Source organism: Pan troglodytes, chromosome X, assembly GCF_028858775.2.
Source record: "Pan troglodytes isolate AG18354 chromosome X, NHGRI_mPanTro3-v2.0_pri, whole genome shotgun sequence".
Lineage (NCBI taxonomy): Eukaryota > Metazoa > Chordata > Mammalia > Primates > Hominidae > Pan > Pan troglodytes.
Genome location: NC_072421.2, coordinates 105,534,374 through 105,554,289, shown reverse-complemented (window position 1 = coordinate 105,554,289; position 19,916 = coordinate 105,534,374). Strand labels below are relative to the sequence as shown.

Here is a 19,916-nt window from a genome sequence, read left to right as displayed (position 1 = left end):
TTGTTTCTTACCTGGAGTTCAGCCTGCTGTCCATCAAGAGTACCCTTCACAGCCTCAACATCTGGCCACTTCCCCTCCTCCCAAGGAGACTGTGGACAGTGTAAAACATCAGCCCTGTTTTATACTGATGCTTGATGACATCACAATGAGATACAACATCAGTCATGCCTGAGGCCCACAGCAAGTCCCAGAGGATCCGGGTGAAAAGGACCTTATTTCTGCAGAGATCTTGAGGCCAAAATGGTGTGTTTTAGGCCAGAATTAGGATATGAGAAGAAGTAAAAGTGTCCACTGTATCCATGTGTCCGTGCCCACTGTAAAAGTCCCATAGTTGGGCATGAGTCAAGGTGAAATGAGTATATAAGCAATGAGGCCCTGGAACCTTACCCATGAAAAAGACCTTTACTACCTCTTACATGCTAGCTCCTCATGCTGTAGTCTAATACATTTTGCCCTCTCACGATTGACACTAAAAGGTATTAGAGACAGAAATGGGGGTAGTGAGGGCTAACAATGGAGACCTAAAAGAGCCAAGGCTTTGGCTTCACAGTTCTCTGTAAGAAGTAAAGTACCTAGGGGTAGACAGCAGCAGCCAGACACATACATGGAGGGGCTTTCTGTTAAGGGGAAGTCCACACAGTCACACTGTCCTTGTAAAGAAAAAAAGAAAGAAGTGTTTTCCTGAAACTGCTTATCTAATCATATAGGAAGGGCTACAACTTGATTCCACTTTCCATAAAAGAATAACTCTTTTAAAAATCAAAGCTGAACAGTGGCCAAAGCCTGGCCCATGATCCTGTGTGGCTTGTACACTTTTCAAAGAAAGAATATTATCAATTTAGACGTCAAAGCAATGGAGATCCAGAAAAAGCCCCGGATGTACAATGGGCCACATCTTTGGGTGGAGGTGGGGAGGAGGTGATTTTTTTAAGGAAATCCATCCCAGTGTTCCCTTAAGGGGCGCTTGTTAATTTTTTACCCACCTGCACTTTGTGCTTGGGTTCATGGTAGACTGCCCTGCTTTCTCCCAAGGTCCTCTCTGCCTGCCCCCAGGGTGACGCTAGAGGCTGATGGGTGGAGTCATAATTGCACATTAATTATAAGACCTCCTGTGAGATAGTTTGGTTTGTGGTTTCTAAGGTTAAGGGGCCTTCAGGAGCCCGATGGATATTGGAAATATGGGAAATGGCTGGGAGGGGCTGGTAAGTAGTGGTAAGCTCATAACAGATATGGGGACTGCAGGGAACGGAAAAGTCAACGCAAACAAGGCATTCGAACTGTTGAAACAAACAAACAAAATACTGGGCAGGCCGACTGAAATACATCCACTGGCCAAATCTGACCCAGAGGCCTGCGGTTAGTAAACTCGAATTCATCCTTTTCTAATACAAAAAAGGACACCGAGGCCTTAATAGAGGGAGCCATTTTCCCAAGGTCACACAATTTACAGTCAGACCTGGAATTCAGACCTCCTGATTCCCACTGAATATATTAAGATGGCACTTACAGTGCTTCTTAAGATGAGAAAGATGATTCCTGGGCAACCTTCTCCTTTTGGGACCATTCCATTCCCTGCTCCAGCCCAACCTTTCTCCTGCCAATTGTTGCTATTTATTGGCATGATGCTTCCCATGCTGAGTATGTTCACCACATGATGCCCTCAATATTTGCCAGCTGCAATTGTAGGCCCCTCAGTTCTTTGCAGCGCAACCTTTCCCTTCCTACTGTGCCAAGTTCCTATTCACACAAGGCCGTGCAGCTGGGAACCAGATTTGTCCTAAAAGACTTTTTCCTCAGCTTAGTGACACTGCTCTCTAACTAGAAGCATGGAGTATAAACAAGAAGGGTTGAAAGAATTCAGTCTGCTTTCTGTTTGAATCTGAGTTGGAGTTAGCTTCCAGAGCTGCTTTTGCAGATTCCTTCTGGGGAGGTGGAGGACATGGACATCCACAGCAAATGACCCATTCTTTCCTTTCCAGCTTCTTGCTTTCTTGTACTGCTGATAGAGGGGCTAGCCATAGGATAGGGAAGGGGTGTGCAGGTATAAGGTGGCAATGGTCACAAGCTCAGAATTTTATTTGGACTGTATTGTGGTGGAGGGATGGCATGTGGAAGAAATAGGATACCAAAAGAAAGACTCTCTTGCTTCCAAACCAACTCTCTTACCAACCCTCCATTTGCCTGGGTATCTGCCATTTGAGTTGCTCCTTTTGGAAGAAGGCATGGAAGGTCCCATTCAATGCATTCTTTAGAAGAGAATAAAATAAGCTTTCGCTAGTAACTAACACCTTACCATGAGATTAATTTATCAGATTTAGCAGAAAGTGAATGGAACACAATACATAAATTTGATGGTGGGGTGGGGAAGAACTTGCAGTATTTCTCAGTAGGGGTGACACTGGCATTTTGGGCAGACAACTCTTTATTGTGTGGCTCTGTCCTGTGTATTTCAGGTTGTAAAACCTGAGAAGCCAGAGAACATAAGAACACTAGGTCCTGGGAAAGAAGTTGTCTAAGTTGTTTATGAGACTGGCAAAGGGTATTTTTTCACTATAAACATTCTTGAAGAATAAGTATTGTCTGAGAGATTCATGCTAAGCAGAGTCAAGGCATGGTCTGTTCAGGGACAGGTGGGGTCTCTGTAGTGTTAGCATTAACAGACTGGATGGAAGATGAGGCCATCTGTGTGACCAGAAAGGCACCAGACCACCCCAAATTTCCATGTTAGCCTGCCCATACCTGGCCTAGAGTTTTCAGCTGAGATTCCCTGCTGAGGGATTGACTATCTAAAGCTGTTCATATTTTCTGAGAGGAATGTTTCTCTGAGAGAAGGACCATGCTAATGAATATCCTGGCCTTCTTAGTGGGAAGACCTGTGGGATACTTCAGTCTCTATTCTCCAAAGGGGATAGTCAGTAAGAGATAACATCAGCCCCTAGGTATTGAGGAATACCAGGCCTCAGAGTCAATTGCTAATCTAACACAATGATTTCAGGAAAGGGAAGATGGGACTATGGAAAGAGCTGGCCACTGCCCTGATCAGGGCAGCAATAGGGTCCTGAGCCTTTAGGAAGAGGCAGAAGAACTCCAGACATGGATGTGAGAAGGTAAACTCAAGACTGTCCCAGTTTTGTCAGGGGCTTGTGCTGATCTTGATTGTTACCAAAGTCAGACCCTCCCATCCCATTCCTAAAGCTGGTGCCAGTGCCCTGGAGTCTCCAAACAATGAAGAAGTCCAGTAGTACACCAATAAGTGTTCTTACCTCAGAGGTCCAGCTACATCTTCCCCGAGCATCTCTTGCGTGCGTCATTTTTAGACACTGACTGACTGCCTTTTCCTCCATACCCTCAGTACTGAGGCACGAGCTGTGCTGTGTTTGAGCAGAAATGGGTGGATCTGAGAGCTGAATGCTATACAGTATACTGCCACATCAACCCAGGAGTTGAACTGAATCTCTCAGTGTGACCACTGATGTCTGGCAACATCTTAGTCCCATAAATCACATAATTGTCTAATAGTGCAGCAGTCTTTTTATCCTCCCATAAATGTTCCACCAGCAATCCCTAGATTAACATACAACATGCTCCACAGAATTCTGAATGTTTTCAAAGAGGAAACAGTCTTGAAATGGAGGCCAAATCCCATTTTGAAAAATACCACCTCAACACAGGATGTCTGCAACCTCTTGGTTGAGCAGGCTGTCAGTTCAGGGATAAGAAGCAGGTAGAGAAAGGGCCTGGGCCCTCCCTTTAACCACAGTGACCTGGTAAGCAGTGGAACTCGAAGCTGATCTTGGGCTAGGATGGCCCTGAAGAGCTCTGTCCCTGTTCAAGTGTATCTTCTTGAGCTAGGCTCCCTAGTGCCCATGAGTCAGTCCCTCTAGATCACCAGGGGTATGGAGGGAACAGGGATTTTGCAAAATCGCCATTTTGTAAGTGATGATGCCAATAATAAAAGCTCGCATTCACTGAATGCTTACTGGGTAGAAGGCTTCGTAGTGCTTCACAAGCATCATCCCATTTAGTCTTCATATTCAACCTATGAGATAGGTAAGTAGCCCCATTTTAAAGATTGGAAACGGAACAACTGAAAGGTAAAACGACTTGTCTAAGATCACGCAGTCAATAAATAAGTGGCAGAGCAAGAAGAATTGACATTCATCATGAGATTTCCACTAGGACTTCAAAACTACTCATCTGGTAAAGCAGTGAGAAGCCCATGCCAGCAGGATATGGGGAGTCAGGGGAAGGACTCCGGTTCTTTAGAAGTAGAGAGGTAAAGATGGTTGTAATGGGGATCTGGCTAGGGTAAGCTAAAGAAAGACAGGAAAATAGAAGGAGGATAAAATTTGCCTTTAGGGGGATGGTTGTTATTGCTCCCAAGCTGTGGGAGCAATAAAAACACAAAAGCTTGTCTTCTATGCAGCTAAGGCACAGGCGTAACACAGGTATCATGCAGCTTTAAGATCAGAGAGCATGTTTTGCCTGATCCAGCAGCTCAGTGCAGAGGCCCTCCTTTGATGTGGACATTCCAAAAGAGTATATATCTTAAATCACTTGCCCCACCTGTACCTGACATTTTCAAGAATGAAGCAAATGGCAAGTAAATAAGCTACTCAATAAATATTTATTTGTTAACAGATTTTTTTTTTAAAGTGCTTCTAAGAGATGTTCTGGGCTCAGGCCACACTCAATTCAATCACCGTATCTTCTTCCCTTGCATTTCCTGGTATAGAAAAAGCTCATTGCTGGTCACAGGATCCTTCGGCTCTGCAGCTCCCTCCCAGTTCCTCATTAGACACACAGTTCAACCAAGAGGTAGCCTTGTAAATCCCAGTGTCAGAGGAGGCATAAATAAAAATTTGTGGCCTTGCCCATCCTTCAGGCAGTTGAGAACATCTTGATTTGAGTATCAAGCAGAAAATATTTCAAAATACATTGGCAAGGTCTCTCTAAATCCAGCCCCACCTGGCAAAATGAGAAGGATTTCAAGCCTACAGATAAAGAATGTGTTGAAAAGACTAGTCCGGAAATTGAATTTCAAAAAGGAAGAAAGGTCATGTGATTATTGCCATCTACAATCTAACAGAGCATCCTGCAAAAGAAGGCAATAATTTCTTAGTTGACTCCTACATATAAGGCCTTGGGTCTGGACATCTTGGGTGATGGAAACTGGTAGAAGCACTGTTGGTGGTGGTGCTGCTGTGGATGATGATAATCATAATAGTGTTTATAAGGGATAAAACTTACAGGGCTTTATATTTTTCACATGCATTATATCAGTTGATTCCCCATGGGTATTGCTGATCTACCATATTTTAAAGAGAGGTGCAGAGGGATTCAGATACTTGTTCAAGGTAACCAGTATTGAGCAAAATTGTTTAACTTGGACTAGAGAGTGGCATTGATGGAATCTCCCCCTGTACGGCATTTCCTGCTAAACAAATGCTCAGGATTTGTAAACAGAGGACTCAGCACTTCTGAAGGACTAGTGATGGCTGAAGTGACACTGGCCAACGTGTGGCTCCTCTAAACTAATGCCTTCTTTCTTCTCCACCCCTGTCCCTAGGCCTCCCCCAGCCTCCTCAACTTGCTCTCCCTCTATCTTTCTACTAATCAAAACCTTTCCTTTCCTTCAAGGCCCAATTCAGCTGCATCCAACTATTCCAAACCACACCGACTTGTCTCTTCTCTAAACTCTGCTTTGGGTCATGCAGCCTTTTGAGAACCTGATGAAAGCTACAGACCTTTTCCATCAAGGGATATGTGTAGGCATGCATGGCATATGTGCTCACATAAACATGTGCATGAACACACAAACACACACACGCACGTGCATATGCATGCACACACACACACACACACCTTTGAGTATACAATTTGAATCTTTGGGCTAAAGAAGGAATTTCCCTCAAGGCCTGATGAAGGAAACCTGGGAATAGGCAGCTTGCATGTGAAATCATTCTCCTCCCTTGACTTTCAACCCATCCTTTTCTGGCAACCTCTTCCCCCCGACCCTATGCCTACCCACTCCATCCCCTGTCCTCTATCCTCATGCTGTTCTTGATGAACTACGCAGGGTTCATCACTACTATGGCCCTTCTTCATCCATCTGAAGAGTCTCATTCTGTCAGGCCTCAGTCTAGCACAGTGAGCTAGTTCACTTGACAGCCAGATCCTAGATATTAAATTTGGCAGAGATCTGCAGATCAATCAGGACTTGCATTTGAACTAGTTTCTTCTGGAAATAATAGGGAGATAAAGGTGGAGGGGGAGCCCTTTCAGAATTACTATTAATTTCACCTATGAGAAGAACCATTTCTGTCTTCTCTAAAATACATGATCCACTTGATGTGGACCTACACAGACCGAGATAATGGGTTATAACTAAATATGAAGAGAGGACAAGAGTCAAGTCACTTAGATGATGATCTTCTCTATACAGCTGTCTTCAAACTTTTTGTATCTGAGATTCCTGCCACTACTGTCACTGGCATGCCATTCTTTCACATTTCACATTTTTTCTACCCCAACAGTTTTCAGTCAGAACTACAAAAGGGGAAGAGTTTAGGAAAAAGTGTCCTTACAGAAATTGGCTCCATCTCCTTCTTATGGAAGAAAGACCACTGGATGGAAAGCTGTTCTCGGGAGGCCACAGTGGTGGTGTAGATGCAGATGAGAGTGACATTAGATCCAACAGTCACGTTCACGAAACCGTCTGGGATGGTCACTTGCACCACACTAACCTGACCTGAAAAGATAATCATAAAAAAATCAATAGTACATACTCAAATTCTGATAACACTGTTTCATCACAGAACACTTACAAAGACATCCTATTTGAGGAATCCAAGGTGACGGGAAGAAGGTAGAATAAACCATACAAGAAAGTTGAGTTTTCTTGGGGCTCACTGGGGTAGTGGGAGGAGAGTTTCTAACAAATTATCATATGAAGATACTCAAATTCTAGATGATGGTGTGGTAATAACACTGAACTGAGAATTTCTTCTGTGTTAAGGGCGGCCTTACACAGGTTCTTAAAGTCTTGTCCAGGGACCCAAAACTGTCTGGTAGTATAGAGAACGACTGACTCAGTTTTCCCAGTACCATGGGAATTCCTTGAATGTGGAACTTATAGTTTTAAAATCAGGTAAATCTCAGGCAAAACATATCAGTTTCTTTGTGGGGTCCTCGATAATTTTTAATTAAAATTTTTATTTATATATTTGTAGATTCACATGCAGTTCTAGGAAATAAGACAGATCTCATGTACACTTTACCCAGTTCCCAGCAATGGTAGCATTCTGCAAGATGATGGTATAATATCACAACCAGGATACTGACATTGATAAAACCTATCGACCTTATTCATATTTCTCCAGTTTTACATGTACTGCTGTGTGTGTGCACATGCACATTTAATTCTATATTTTATCATGTGTAGATTCGTGTATTTACCACCACAGTAAAGATATTGAACAGTTCCATCACCACAAAGCCCTCTCATGTTGACATTTTTATAATCATACTCACCTCCATCCTGCACCTCATTCCTGTCCTAACCATGGACACCCACTAATCTGTCTTTCATTTCTAAAATTCTGTCACTTCATAAATGTTATATACAAGGAATCATGGTAACCTTTTGGAATTGATGACTCTTTTTACTCAGCATAATTATCTAAAATTTCACCCAAGTTGCTGTGTGTATCAGTAGTTTGTTGTTTTTTATTGATTTGTAGTACCCGATGATATATATGTAATACAGTTTGTTTAACCATTCATCCATTTAAGGACATCTGGGCTGTTTCTAGTTTTTGGGTATTGGATAAAACTCCAGTGAACATTCAGGTACAGATTTGCATGAACATAAATTTTTATTTCTCTGGCACAAATGCCCAACAGTGCAATTGCTGGATCATATGCCAGTTGCATATTTTATTTTATTTTAAAAAACCAGCCAGGCTGTTTTCCAGAATGACTGTACCTTTATACATTCCCCCCACCACCACCAAATAAAAGGATTCAGTTTTCCTGCATCCTTACCAGCATTTGGTGTTGTCACAGTTTTCTACTCTAGCCATTCTGGCAGGTAAGAAGTAATATAATCATCGTGGTTTTAATTTGCATTTCTCAAATAGATAATGATGCTAAATATCTTTTAATGGGATTATTTGCCATTTGTACATCTTCAGCAAAATATCTGTTTATATCCTTTGCTCATTTTCTAATTTGATTGTTTAGTTTTTTAATGATTGAGTTTTGAGAGTTCTCTATATAATCTAGATGCAAATCTTTTGGGGATAGAGAGTTTTATTTCTTCATTTCCAATTTGTAGGCCTTTTATTTATTTTTATTGCCTAATTGCAGTGGCTACAACTTCCAGTACTATGTTGAATAAGAGAGATGAGAGTGGACATCCTTGCATTGTTTCCAATCATAGGGCAAAAGCGTTCAGTCTTTCACCATGAAGTATAATGTTGGCTGTAGGTTACTTGTAGGTGTTTTTATCAAGTTGAGGCAATTCTTCTCTGTAGGGGGTTAAATTGTGTCCCTCAAAAAGATAAGTTCAATTTCTAACCTCCAGTATATGTGAATGTGACCTTATTTAGAAATAGGGTTTTTGCAGATGTAATTAAGGATCCTGAGATGAGATAATCACTGATTTAGAGCAGACCCTAAATTCAATGACTGTTGTCCTTATAAGAAAACGGAGAGGGAGGCTTAACACAGAGACTCACAAAGGGAAAGGCTCTGTGAAGACAGAAGCAGAGACTGGAATGATGCATCTATAAGCCAAAGAATACCGAGAATTGCCAGCAGCCATCCAAGAGAGACTTATGGCACAGATTCTCCTTCAGAGACCTCAGAAGAAACCAACAGTTTGATTTAAAACATTTGGCCTCCAGAACTGTGAGAGAATTAATTTCTCTTGCTTTAAGCCACCCCATTTGTGGCAATTTGTTACAGCTGCTCTGGGAAACAAATACACCCTCTATTCCTAACTTGCTGAGTTTTAATGATGAATGGGTATTGGATTTTGTCAAATGCTTTATCTGCATCAGTTGATATGATCATATTTTTTTTTCTTTAGCCTGTTGATATGGTGGATTACACTGAATGCTTTTTGAATGTTGAACCAGCCTTACAAACCTGAAATAAATCCCATTTGGTCATGGTGTATAATTCTTTTCATACATTGTTGGATTCAATTGGCTAGTGTTTTGCTACGGATTTTTGTGTCAAAGTTCATGAGAGAGATATTGGCCTGTAGTTTTCTTTTTTTGTACTGTTTTTGTCTGGTTTTGGTATCAGGATAATACTGGCCTCATAAAATGAATTGGAAGTGTTTCCTCCTGTTCTATTTTTTGGAAGAGAATGTGTAAAACTGATCTTAATAATTCTTTAAATGTTTGCTAGAATTATTTGCTGAAGCTATCTAGGCCTGGAGATTTCTTTTGTAGGAGCTTTTAAAATTATGAATTCAATTTCTTTAATGGTTATAGAGCTATTCAGATTATCCATTTCATATTGGGTGAGTTCTAGTAGTTTGCTGCTTTGGATAAATTGGCCAATTTTTTTCTAAGTTGTCAAATATATGAATGTATAATTATTCATAATATTCTCTCATTATATTTTTAATGACTGCAGGATCTATAGTGATATTCCATATTTCATTTCTGATATTAGTGATTTGGGTCTTAACTCTTTTTATTAGTCTTGCTAGAAGTTTGTCAGTTTTACTGATTTTTTTTCAGAAAAGCAAATTTTTGTGTTATTAATTTTTCCCTATAGTTTTTCTATTTCAAATTCATTGATTTCAGCTCTTTATTATTCCCTTCCTTCTGCTTGCTTTGGGTTTATTTTGGTCTTCTTTTCTAGATCCTTGATGTAGAAATTTAGGTTATTGACTTAAGACCTTCCTTTATTTCCATTGTAAACATTTAGTGTTAGAAATTTCTCTCTCAGAATTGCTTTAGCTACATGGTACATATTTCAATATGTTGTGTTTTCATTTGCATTCAGTTCTACGCATTTTTAAAAAATTCCTTTTGAGATTTCCTCTTTGATCCACGGATTATTTAGAACAGTGTTGTTTAATTTCCACGTGTTTAGATACTTTTCTGCTACAGATTTCTAGTTTCATTGCATTGTAGTCAGAGAATATACTCTGTATGATTTCAATTATTTTAAATTTGTTTAGGTTTGTTTTACGGCCAAGCACATTATCTATCTTGGTGAATGTTCTGTAGGTGCCAAAAAAAAGTGTGTTATGCTGTTGTTGGGTGGAGTTTTCTATACAAAGAGATATAATTTAAAACCACTATGGATAAACCAATATAAAATCATAAAAATATTCAACTAGATCCTGTTAATTGACTGTCTTTTTCAGATCTTCCCTATATTTACTGATGTTCTGTCTAGTAGATTTATCAGTTTCTGAGAGGGGGTATTGAATTTCCCAACTATAATTGTGGATTTGTCTCTTTCTTCTTTTAGCTTGATCAGTTTTTGTTCACGAATTTTGAGACATAGTTGTTTGGTGTGTACCCATTAAGGATCATTGTATCCTCCTGCTGGATTGATCCATTTATCATTAGGTAATGTCTCTGTTTATCTCTTTTAACTTTCTTTGCTCTGAAGACTACTTTATCAGATATTAATGAAGCTTCTCCAGATTTTTGAAAAATTAATACTTATGTGGTACATCTTTTTCTATATTTTTACTTGCAATCTTCCTATGTCATCAAATTTAATGTGAGTTTCTTGTGAATAGCATATAGAGTAGTTCCCCCTTATTCCAGGGAGATATATTCCAAGACCCCCAGTGGATGCCTGAAACCATGGATAGTACTGAACTCTATGTATACTATGTTTTCTTTCCCCCTATACACACAAACCTATGATAAAGTTTAATTTATAAATTAGGCACAGTAAGAGACTAACAATGATAACTACTAATAAATAGAACAATTATACCAATGTACTGGAGTAAAAATTATGTGATTGTGTTCACACACTCACACTCTTTCTCACAAAATATCTTATTGTACTGTACTATGGGTAACTGAAACCTCAGAAAGTAAAACCACAGATAAAAGGGGACTACTGTAGTGGTATTTGCATTCAATATAATTATTTAATGTAATTATTGATATATTATTCTTGTTTGCTATTTTATTATTTGTTTTTTGTTTGTTCCCTTTAGTTCTTATTCTTCTGTTTCCCTTTTCTTGCTTTTCTGACCGTTACTTGAGCATTTTTTATGATTCCATCTTGACTTATTCATAGTGTTTTAAAATATATATCTTTGTAGAATTTTCCCAGTGGTTTCTCTGGGTATTCAACATTCATGTGTGAGTCATAACAGTCTACTCATATCAATATTTTACCACTTTGATTGAAGTGTATAAACCTCACTTCCATTTAGGTTCCTTTACCTTCCCCACTTTTAAATATCATTGTCTAGAGTATAAAATGGTGTTATAATTTTGTTTCAATTATCAAATATGATTTATAGAACTCATGAGTTAAAAGATAGTCTACTTTATGTACTTACATTTCTGCTCTTTCTGTTGTCCTTTCATCCTTCCTGATTGCTCTTTATCATTTATTCGCTGTTTGAAGAAATCCCTTTAGCTATTTTTTAACAGTATGTCTGCTAGCAACAAATCTTTTTGTTTTCCTTCAACTGAGAATTTAATTATTTCCCCTTAATTCCTGAAGGATAGTTTCACCAGATATGGATTCTATTTTCTGTCATCTCTGCTCTTCTATTGAGTCCATCAGTAAGTTTTTCATTTTTGTTATTTTATTTTACAGTTCTATAATTTATATTTGTTTTTTGGGGGGAGGGGACAAACAAGCCAGTTTTATTCAAAAAATAATTCCAAGGGGGAAAAAAGAAAACTGAGAAAGAACCTGTAGATTGTAAGGGTCTTTAGAAAAATAGTAGACAATTGCAAAGTATGTATTTTTTAAATTCTTGTTTTTAACTTAATTTTTATTTTAATTAATTTTTATCTTAATTAATTAACAAATAATTATTGCATATATTTATGGGATACAATGTGATATTTTAATATATGCATACACTGTGGAATAATTACATCGAGCTAATTAACATATCCATCACCTCACGTAATTTATCCTTTTTTTTGTTTTTTGTTCTGTTTTGTTTTGTTTTCAGACAGGGTCTCACTCTGTCACCCAGGTTGGAGTGCAGTAGTGTGATCTCGGCTCACGGCAACCTCTGCCTCCCAGGCTTAAGCAATTCTCCCATCTCAGCATCCCGAGTAGCTAGGACCACAGGCACATGCCACCATGCCCAGCTAATTTTGTGTGTGTGTGTGTGTGTATTTTTGGTAGAAATGGGGTTTCACCACGTGGCCCAGGCTCTTCTCAAAATCCTGAGCTCAAGTGATCCACCTGCCTTGGCCTCCCAAAGTGGCGGGATTAGAGGCACGAGCCACCACATCTGGCCTACCTATCTTTTGTTTCGTTTTGTTTTTTTCGTAGCAAGAACATTTAAAATCTATTATTTTTTTGAATACTTTTTTGGGGAACAGGTGATGTTTGGTTACGTGGATAAGTTCATTAGTGGTGATTTCTGAGATTTTGGTGCCCCCATTACCCGAACAGTGTACACTGTACCCAATGTGTAGACTAAAATCTTATGCTTTTAGCAGTTTTGAAATGCACATACATTATTATCAACTATGGTGAGCATGCTGCAAAATAGGTCTTAAAAACTTATTCCTCTTGTCTAACTGGAACTTTGTACCCTTTGGTCAACTTCTCCCCATTTCCCACTCCCTCCAAGCCACAGTCCCTGGTAACCATTCTACTCTAATTCTGAGTTCAACTCTTTTAGATCTCACATATAAGTGAGATTATGTGGTGTTTGTCTTTCTGTGTCTGGCTTGCTTCACTTAGCATAATGTCCCCCAGGTTCATTCATGCTGTAGCAAATGACAGAATTTCCTTCTTTCTTATATTTTTATAACTTCTTTTTCTTTTCTGCAAGTTTCCTTTTTTTCTTTATTTGTTTTAAGATAATGTTAATTGATTGTTGAAGCATTTTTACGATGGCTACTTTGAAATCCTTGTCAGATAATTCCAACATCGAACTCATCTTAATGTTGGCAGTAGTTGCCTTTCCTCAGTCAAGTTGTGATTTACTTGATTCTTGGTATGACAGATGATTTTTGATTGAACATTTTGTCTACTATGTTAGGAAACTCCTATTTACATTTTTTATTTTTGCAGTCAGTCACATTATTTATGCTTCACATGCAAGCAGGTGTTGGCTTACTTTTGGGGTCTGTTGTTCTAACAGCAGTTTAATTTTCAGTATTGTTTTGCTCTGTTTGGTTTATCGGGTATCACTGAGGCTGACATTTGTCCCAGATCATATCGCCTGAAGGAGCAGAAAGGTTTCCCTAGGTCAGGCTTCCAGGTGTCTCTCAGTTGGGGTAGGTATGGTGGGACACTTCTACAGGCGCCCTGCACTGTTGGTGTCTCTATGGGTAGGAGAGGACAGTCATACACCCACTGAGACAGAGCCTTCCCAGACTGGGCCGCTTGCCATCACTTTATGCCTCGTGTCTGTTCTACCCTCCCACCTCGATATCTCTAGGTGAAAGTGGGACATCTCAGGTCTGGGGAGAAGGCAAATGCTTCTTTTGTCCACTGTTGTTGGTGGGGTTTCTGAAGATCCCCCCTTACCTGTGGTGTTGGGCCTACCTGATGTTGTCAGAGGGACTCTGAGGGAGGAGTAAGCTTACCTGGGCTGCCCTCTGTTGTTCAGTTGGGTATCAGGAATGGCCAGGACTAGGTTTCTTTCTTCTGCTGGGTGGGAAACATAGGATACCCTTGCTCTTTGTTTTTCCCTGGGTCTCAAACCAGTTTGCCTTCTTCTTACAACCTTCCAGAGTTCTACCCTGGTTGTCTCTTGCATTATTTCCAGGGTTTATACTTGTGCTTAGCAGGGAGGAACAATGAAAAACAGGTCTGTACTATATGTCCAGACCAGAAATCTCCCTCAGTTTTTAAGAGTGTAAAATTGTCCTGAGACCACAAATTTTGAGAACTGTTGGCCTTACAGAAAGATGAAGTAATTAAGCTCCCCATAGGATTTGGAAGCCCACCGAAGGGCACCCTACCCAAATCCAGCCTGCCACTACACTAAAATTCTCAGTTCTATATGAGCACTTTCCAAAGGGCTATTTTAGGTGATGGCACTTTGGGGAGCACTATACAGTCACTGGCTTATCTTATTAACCGGTTGCTATCCATTGCATTGTTGAAGACTATAAAAGTTCTTCAGGATGGGTCACAGGATTGGCAGGCAAGCACTGGAAGAGAAAGTCAAGTTCAAGAGACGCTCTCTATGCTGTCCTAGTTGCCTGCAGGGTCACAGAGGGTGTTGGAGGGTTGAGGGTGAAGGGATGAGGATACAGAAATTATGAAAGATTCAGAGGAAATTGCATAGAGGGACTAATTCCTGTCCATCTTCCCAATTTTGCATACCCAAAGACTTATTTATTTCATATTTTTCTTACTTAATGACAGCAGTCAGACAAAAAGAACTTAAAGGATTGACAAACACTTTTAAAAAGTAAAAGAAAAAAAATCGTTGTACTGATTACTCTTGGTTTCATGGATTCAATATCTGTGTTCTCTGTCACAGCCAGGCCACCTGGTCCAGCTGCTTTCCTGCCAGAAGCTGGCTATTTACATGGCAACCAATGCACTGATAAATTAAGAAAAGTGCCTGAATGCAAACATAAATGCAGCACTTTTTAACTCCATACAGCTTCCCTCTTCCCAATATTCTCCTCCCCATGCTTTCCTGGTTTCCATAATGCCTCCTCCAAAAAGGAAATTGGCTTTCAGAAAGCAGCTAATCTTTCCAACAAAAACTTCACTGGAGAAAGATGGTTCCCTCCCACCCTCAAAGAGCCCATTTCATTTCTCCTGGAAGTTAGCCACATCTCTGGCCGTGCTTAAATGATGACTTCCAAATGTCTTTAAAGTGTCCAAAATAAAAAGGATAAAACTGGGGTTTTGGTAGCCCTTAAAGTTCCCAGACTTATTCCCTAAAAACAGAGATTTTAGAGATATTATTTGGCCATAATTTTTGTTCTCTAGTTTGGGACCCAGTATCTGTTACGAGATTGGTTAAGGGTGAGAATTTATGAACAGATAAGGCAAAACAATAAACAAAACCCCACAAACCCCCTTTGAAGACCACTCTTGGAAAAAGTGTTTGATGGCAGAGTACACACAGTACTCACACAAGTCAAGCCATGGAAGAGGCTGTGGAGCCTAGCAACAAATATCAATTGAGCACCCATTTTGTGCCACAAACAGTGCTGAACACTAGGGAAACAAGAATGAACATGACAGACACAATCTCTGCCATCCCTCAGTGCAGCAGGAAGCCATTTATAGCACAGATGAGAATAGAGGTGAATGAAAATCAAGGATTTGGAAAATATAAATCTGATTCAAACATTTCCAACATTTTAAATATAGAAGATATATAAATGTGTAACTAATCAGAAATCTGCAAAAGTTTAATAATATCACCTTGGAATTAGGATGGTAATTTCAAATTTTAAAGTGAGACAATATTTTTTGAGGTACTACACATTGTCATGTAAATAAGTAACAGTTGGCAAAGCAAAACCTCCAGGCCATTTTATTGCCCAGATTCCCAATTCTTAGCACCATAACCAATTAAATTCTGAAGAAAAGATGTTTTTCAGACATTGTCCAACGATGATATAGTGATGATATGCTTCAGAGCTAAAAGTTATATATTTCCAGATGAGCCTTTTTAAAATGTCACATCATTCAATTAGTGCACATTACTTAAAACCTCTGAGCTCACCCTTACAGTGCTGTCCAACAGAACTTCCTGTGATGATGGAAATGTTCTATCTCTGCGCCATCCAGTTCAGTAGCCCAAATAGAATTATCAAACACTTGAAATGTGGCTAGTGAAACTGAGGAACTGACTTTATAATTTTCATTAATCTGAAGTGATTTAAATTTCAATAGCCACATGTAGACAATGGGCAGTGCAAATTTAGTCCTAAAGTGGAGGTGATTCTCTGAGTGTCAGGGAAAAAAGTTCCCTTCCTTTGGATTAAGTCATTCTAAGTTGAGAAATTATTTAAAAATTGAATAAGTCAGAAAAATCTCTACATCAATAGGACTGTGAATAAATAGCAACGTAAAGATTAGTATCTGATTTAAACAAAACCCAAGAACGCAATGTCCCTCTCTGACTTGACCAAATTTAAAAACAAAACAAAAATGCATATGTGGTTGAAATATGTGTAATCTCTTTTAAAAACCAGTGCTTACCTGCACGTTGTGCACATGCACCCTAAAACTTAAAGTATAATAATAATTTAAAAAGTGCTTATTATTAAAGAAAAATAATCCAAGATGTACACACTTAATCAACATTTAAAAATATTTTTAGGCTGGGCGCGGTGGCTCACGCCTGTAATCCCAACACTTTGGGAGGCTGAGGTGGGCGGATCACCTGAGGTTGGGAGTTCAAGACCAGCCTGACCAACATGGAGAAACCCTGTCTCTACCAAAAATACAAAATTAGCCGGGCGTGGTGGTGCATGCCTGTAATCCCAGCTACTCAGGAGGCTGAGGCAGGAGAATCACTTGAACCCGGAAGGCGGAAGTTGCGGTGGGCCGAGATCACGCCATTGCACTCCAGCCTGGGCAACAAGACTTAACTTCGTCTCAAAAGGATATATATATATATATATATATATAGAGAGAGAGAGAGAGAGAGAGAGAGAGAGAGAATGTCTTGTATTTTGGTGGTGATTGTTCATTCATTTAATGCCTACAAGGTGGCAAACATTTTGCTTATAGAAGGATTATTATCCTCCTAATGTACCACAGCAAAATATCCCCCAAATATTCATATTTAATCTGATAGATTTGAAGTGATTTAATTTCCAGCAACTTCATATATAATAGATTCATTTTGACTTAGGAAATAATATAATCAAATGATCACTCACTTTTTTGGATTTGAGTGCAAACTCAAAGTTCAAATATATTACTCCTTTAAAATGCATAGCATATACCTCCAGAAAATGAAACCCACATTAACATATCTTTCTAAGAGGTGACTAATACATATTTCAAGTACCTAAAATGATATGCATAAATTTTTTGCAGAAGTTTGATTAAAACTCGTTTTCCTGAATAAGAATTTAACCTAAGAATTCCTAAGAAGTCATTGAAAATATTTTGATTTAAGCAAAATCTGACCTGTTTAGTTATACCAAAATCAATTTTAAATATGTATGTGAAAATGATGTCTGGATGTTTGGAATTTGGGAAAGTAATTCATTCTTTCAACAAACATTTACTATGCGTCCACTATGTGTTAGGCACCACGCTTAACACCAAAAAGTGACATTCTCTCCAAAACAAGTCCAGGAAGAACATCAAATTGCACATTGATGGAAACACTATCAGTTGTCCAGATCAACTGTTGAACACTGCTAATGACAGGTGTAGATTACTAAAGTGATCCTTTCTCTGACTTCAATACATATGTAAGCACAGCAAACGACAATAGAGCATACAACAATTTGCTGTACTGACACTATTGCTTTGGGCCAACTAGATAATATGTGTGTAGATATATAGTGTACACTATATACCAACAAAATCAGTTATATAGTAACTTAGGAAACACACTCTGAAGTATTTATTGGTCTTGTTCTAAAAGTCACAATAAAATAAAATCCTGACATGATGCTAAACAATTTTTTTAAACAATAAAAAAGTATACAAGGAATAAACCCAATTTTTAAAATGTAATATATACACCTGCAAATAAAAGAATAATAATTCACCCAAATCTGAGTGGTAAAATTGCAGATGATTTTTATTTTATTTTAAATTTCCATATTTCCCAACCTTTCTACAATGACCATGCATTACATTTATAATCAGTAAAAATTACTTGTATGTTAGGTACAGTTAAAAAAAAAAAAAACTGTTCTTAACAACCGTTCCAAACCCTGTGTCTAGTATGGGCCAGGGCAAGGCCTCACATAGGGAAACAGGTATGATCTTAGAGGGCTGATGCAGAAGGCCCAGGGGTCGACCCAACTGGCTAATGACTGGAAACCCTTTAAGAAGAGACAAAACTTCCATATCTAAAGTTACATTTAAATGAATATGCCTGGGGAGAAGGGAAAATAGGAACATGTGTTTCCAGCTCTAGGGCCTAGTTAGGTCACTGGACAAATGGAGTATTGCCTTCTGGTGATGTTTAACTCCATAAAACATCTATGCTTAAACATTTAGTAATGAACATTTAAAGAACTATTTCTAAACATGAGATCACTTTGAAAAGTAACACTTTTTTCTAATTATAAAAATAGCATAATGTTCTTCGTAGAAAACCCAGGAAGTATGAAAAGCTGGGAAATAAAATTAAAATCATCTATAATCCCATCACCCAGAGGCAACCACCATGAGCACTTCGGTATATAACCTTCTAGTAATTTATTCTAGGCATATGTGTGCATCCTGCTTTTTCACTTAATATTTTATCGTGGGTATTTTCTTATGTCATTAATACGCCTAGTAAACCTCATTCTAACGACTGCCTAATATTACTAATGGCTTGAAAATCCTGTTTTTGGATAAACAATATTATTGTATTTACTATGGACCTAACTTATAAGAACAGATGCAAAATGTATCTGATATTTGAAAACTACCCAAGGGATTTTTGGAATTAATGATCTCTCCTGGATCTAACTAACATCAGTATTTTGATTCCAAAATTGATTTTCTTCTGTTCAGATCCCTAAAATCACCCATTTTGTGCACCATAAATCACTCACATATTTTGCAAAATACAGTCTTAGGATTGGAAAACCACAACTCCTTAAGAAATATTAGACAGTAAAGTACTCAGTAAATTTCTGTTCTTCCCATGTGTAAGCCAGGGCAGGCCCTCCAACCCAGGCTCTGCCTGCTAGAGCAAGTCAATCACTGAGCTTAAAGGAAACACTAAAGTAAGTAAAACAGAGACAAAATTATCCCTAGCACAAAGTGTGGTTTCTGAGTAAATTCATTTTTTTCACTTTTCAAAGTAAGTAAAGTAATAAACTATATTTTTTTCTGAGAAAATTTTCATTCAGAAGCTCCATAAAACAATAATATTATGGGCTTACACCCCTAATATATCAGCATGGCATATGTTTGCTAAGCAAGAGTTCTGAAAATTAACTCATCATACTAATCACAATTCATTTGAAGTACAGGAGATGAAAATTCTATGTAAAAATGTGGAATTTTTATTTAAAAGGAAACTCTGTTTCCAATTATATTTGGTGGTTTGGAGATCCTTTCCTTACCTGCAAGGCAGCTTAGGATCAGAAAGACCTTCCAAAATGCGAACACCATTGTGTGGAGGTTAGTTGAGAGCAGCAGGTGCCAGTAGCTTGCCTGGACTAGGCTGAGTCTCAAATTGGCTTCTTCGATCACACCGAGGTTTGCCAGGCTTATCTGCTGGGCATCGCCAAGCAAACATGCCTCTTTGGGCTTACTTATTGCGTATAGACTTTTCTCAGTACAGATTTGTGTTTCTTTGAAACACTTTTCATGGGGCGTGTTTCCTTGATATATTTGCTACTGTGTTAATAATAAACCCACGCATTTAAATTATTCAAGCTCCTTGTACACAGATTCTCTAAGTCTCATTGTTTAAAATCAATCTTACTAAAACGTTGTACTTGGGCTGGGGGATATGGTTGAAAGAGAGCCTATGCAAATAAAAGTTGACAAGGCTAATTAATTTCAAATATTTCCATGAGTCTTACAGAATTGATTCACTAACCTCCTTT

The 19,916-nt window shown here is 38.7% G+C and overlaps 1 protein-coding gene across 7 annotated transcripts in view; it reads right to left on the bottom strand.

Annotated features, from left to right (window-relative positions):
* The window catches only part of VSIG1 (V-set and immunoglobulin domain containing 1), a 33,950-nt gene extending 14,287 nt beyond the window's left edge, over positions 1-19,663 (bottom strand). For 2 of the 7 annotated variants that reach the window (XR_010154619.1, XR_010154617.1), the window contains exons 1-2: positions 19,428-19,624; positions 6,588-6,751 (exon numbers count right to left, since the gene is read on the bottom strand). Coding sequence is in view for 3 of the 7 variants with exons in the window: in XM_063803786.1 (XP_063659856.1) it covers positions 3,264-3,371; positions 6,588-6,751; positions 19,428-19,476 (321 nt within the window). In the remaining 4 variants the exon portion in view is untranslated. 7 annotated transcript variants of the gene reach the window in all.
* Positions 19,664-19,916: the final 253 nt, after the last annotated feature.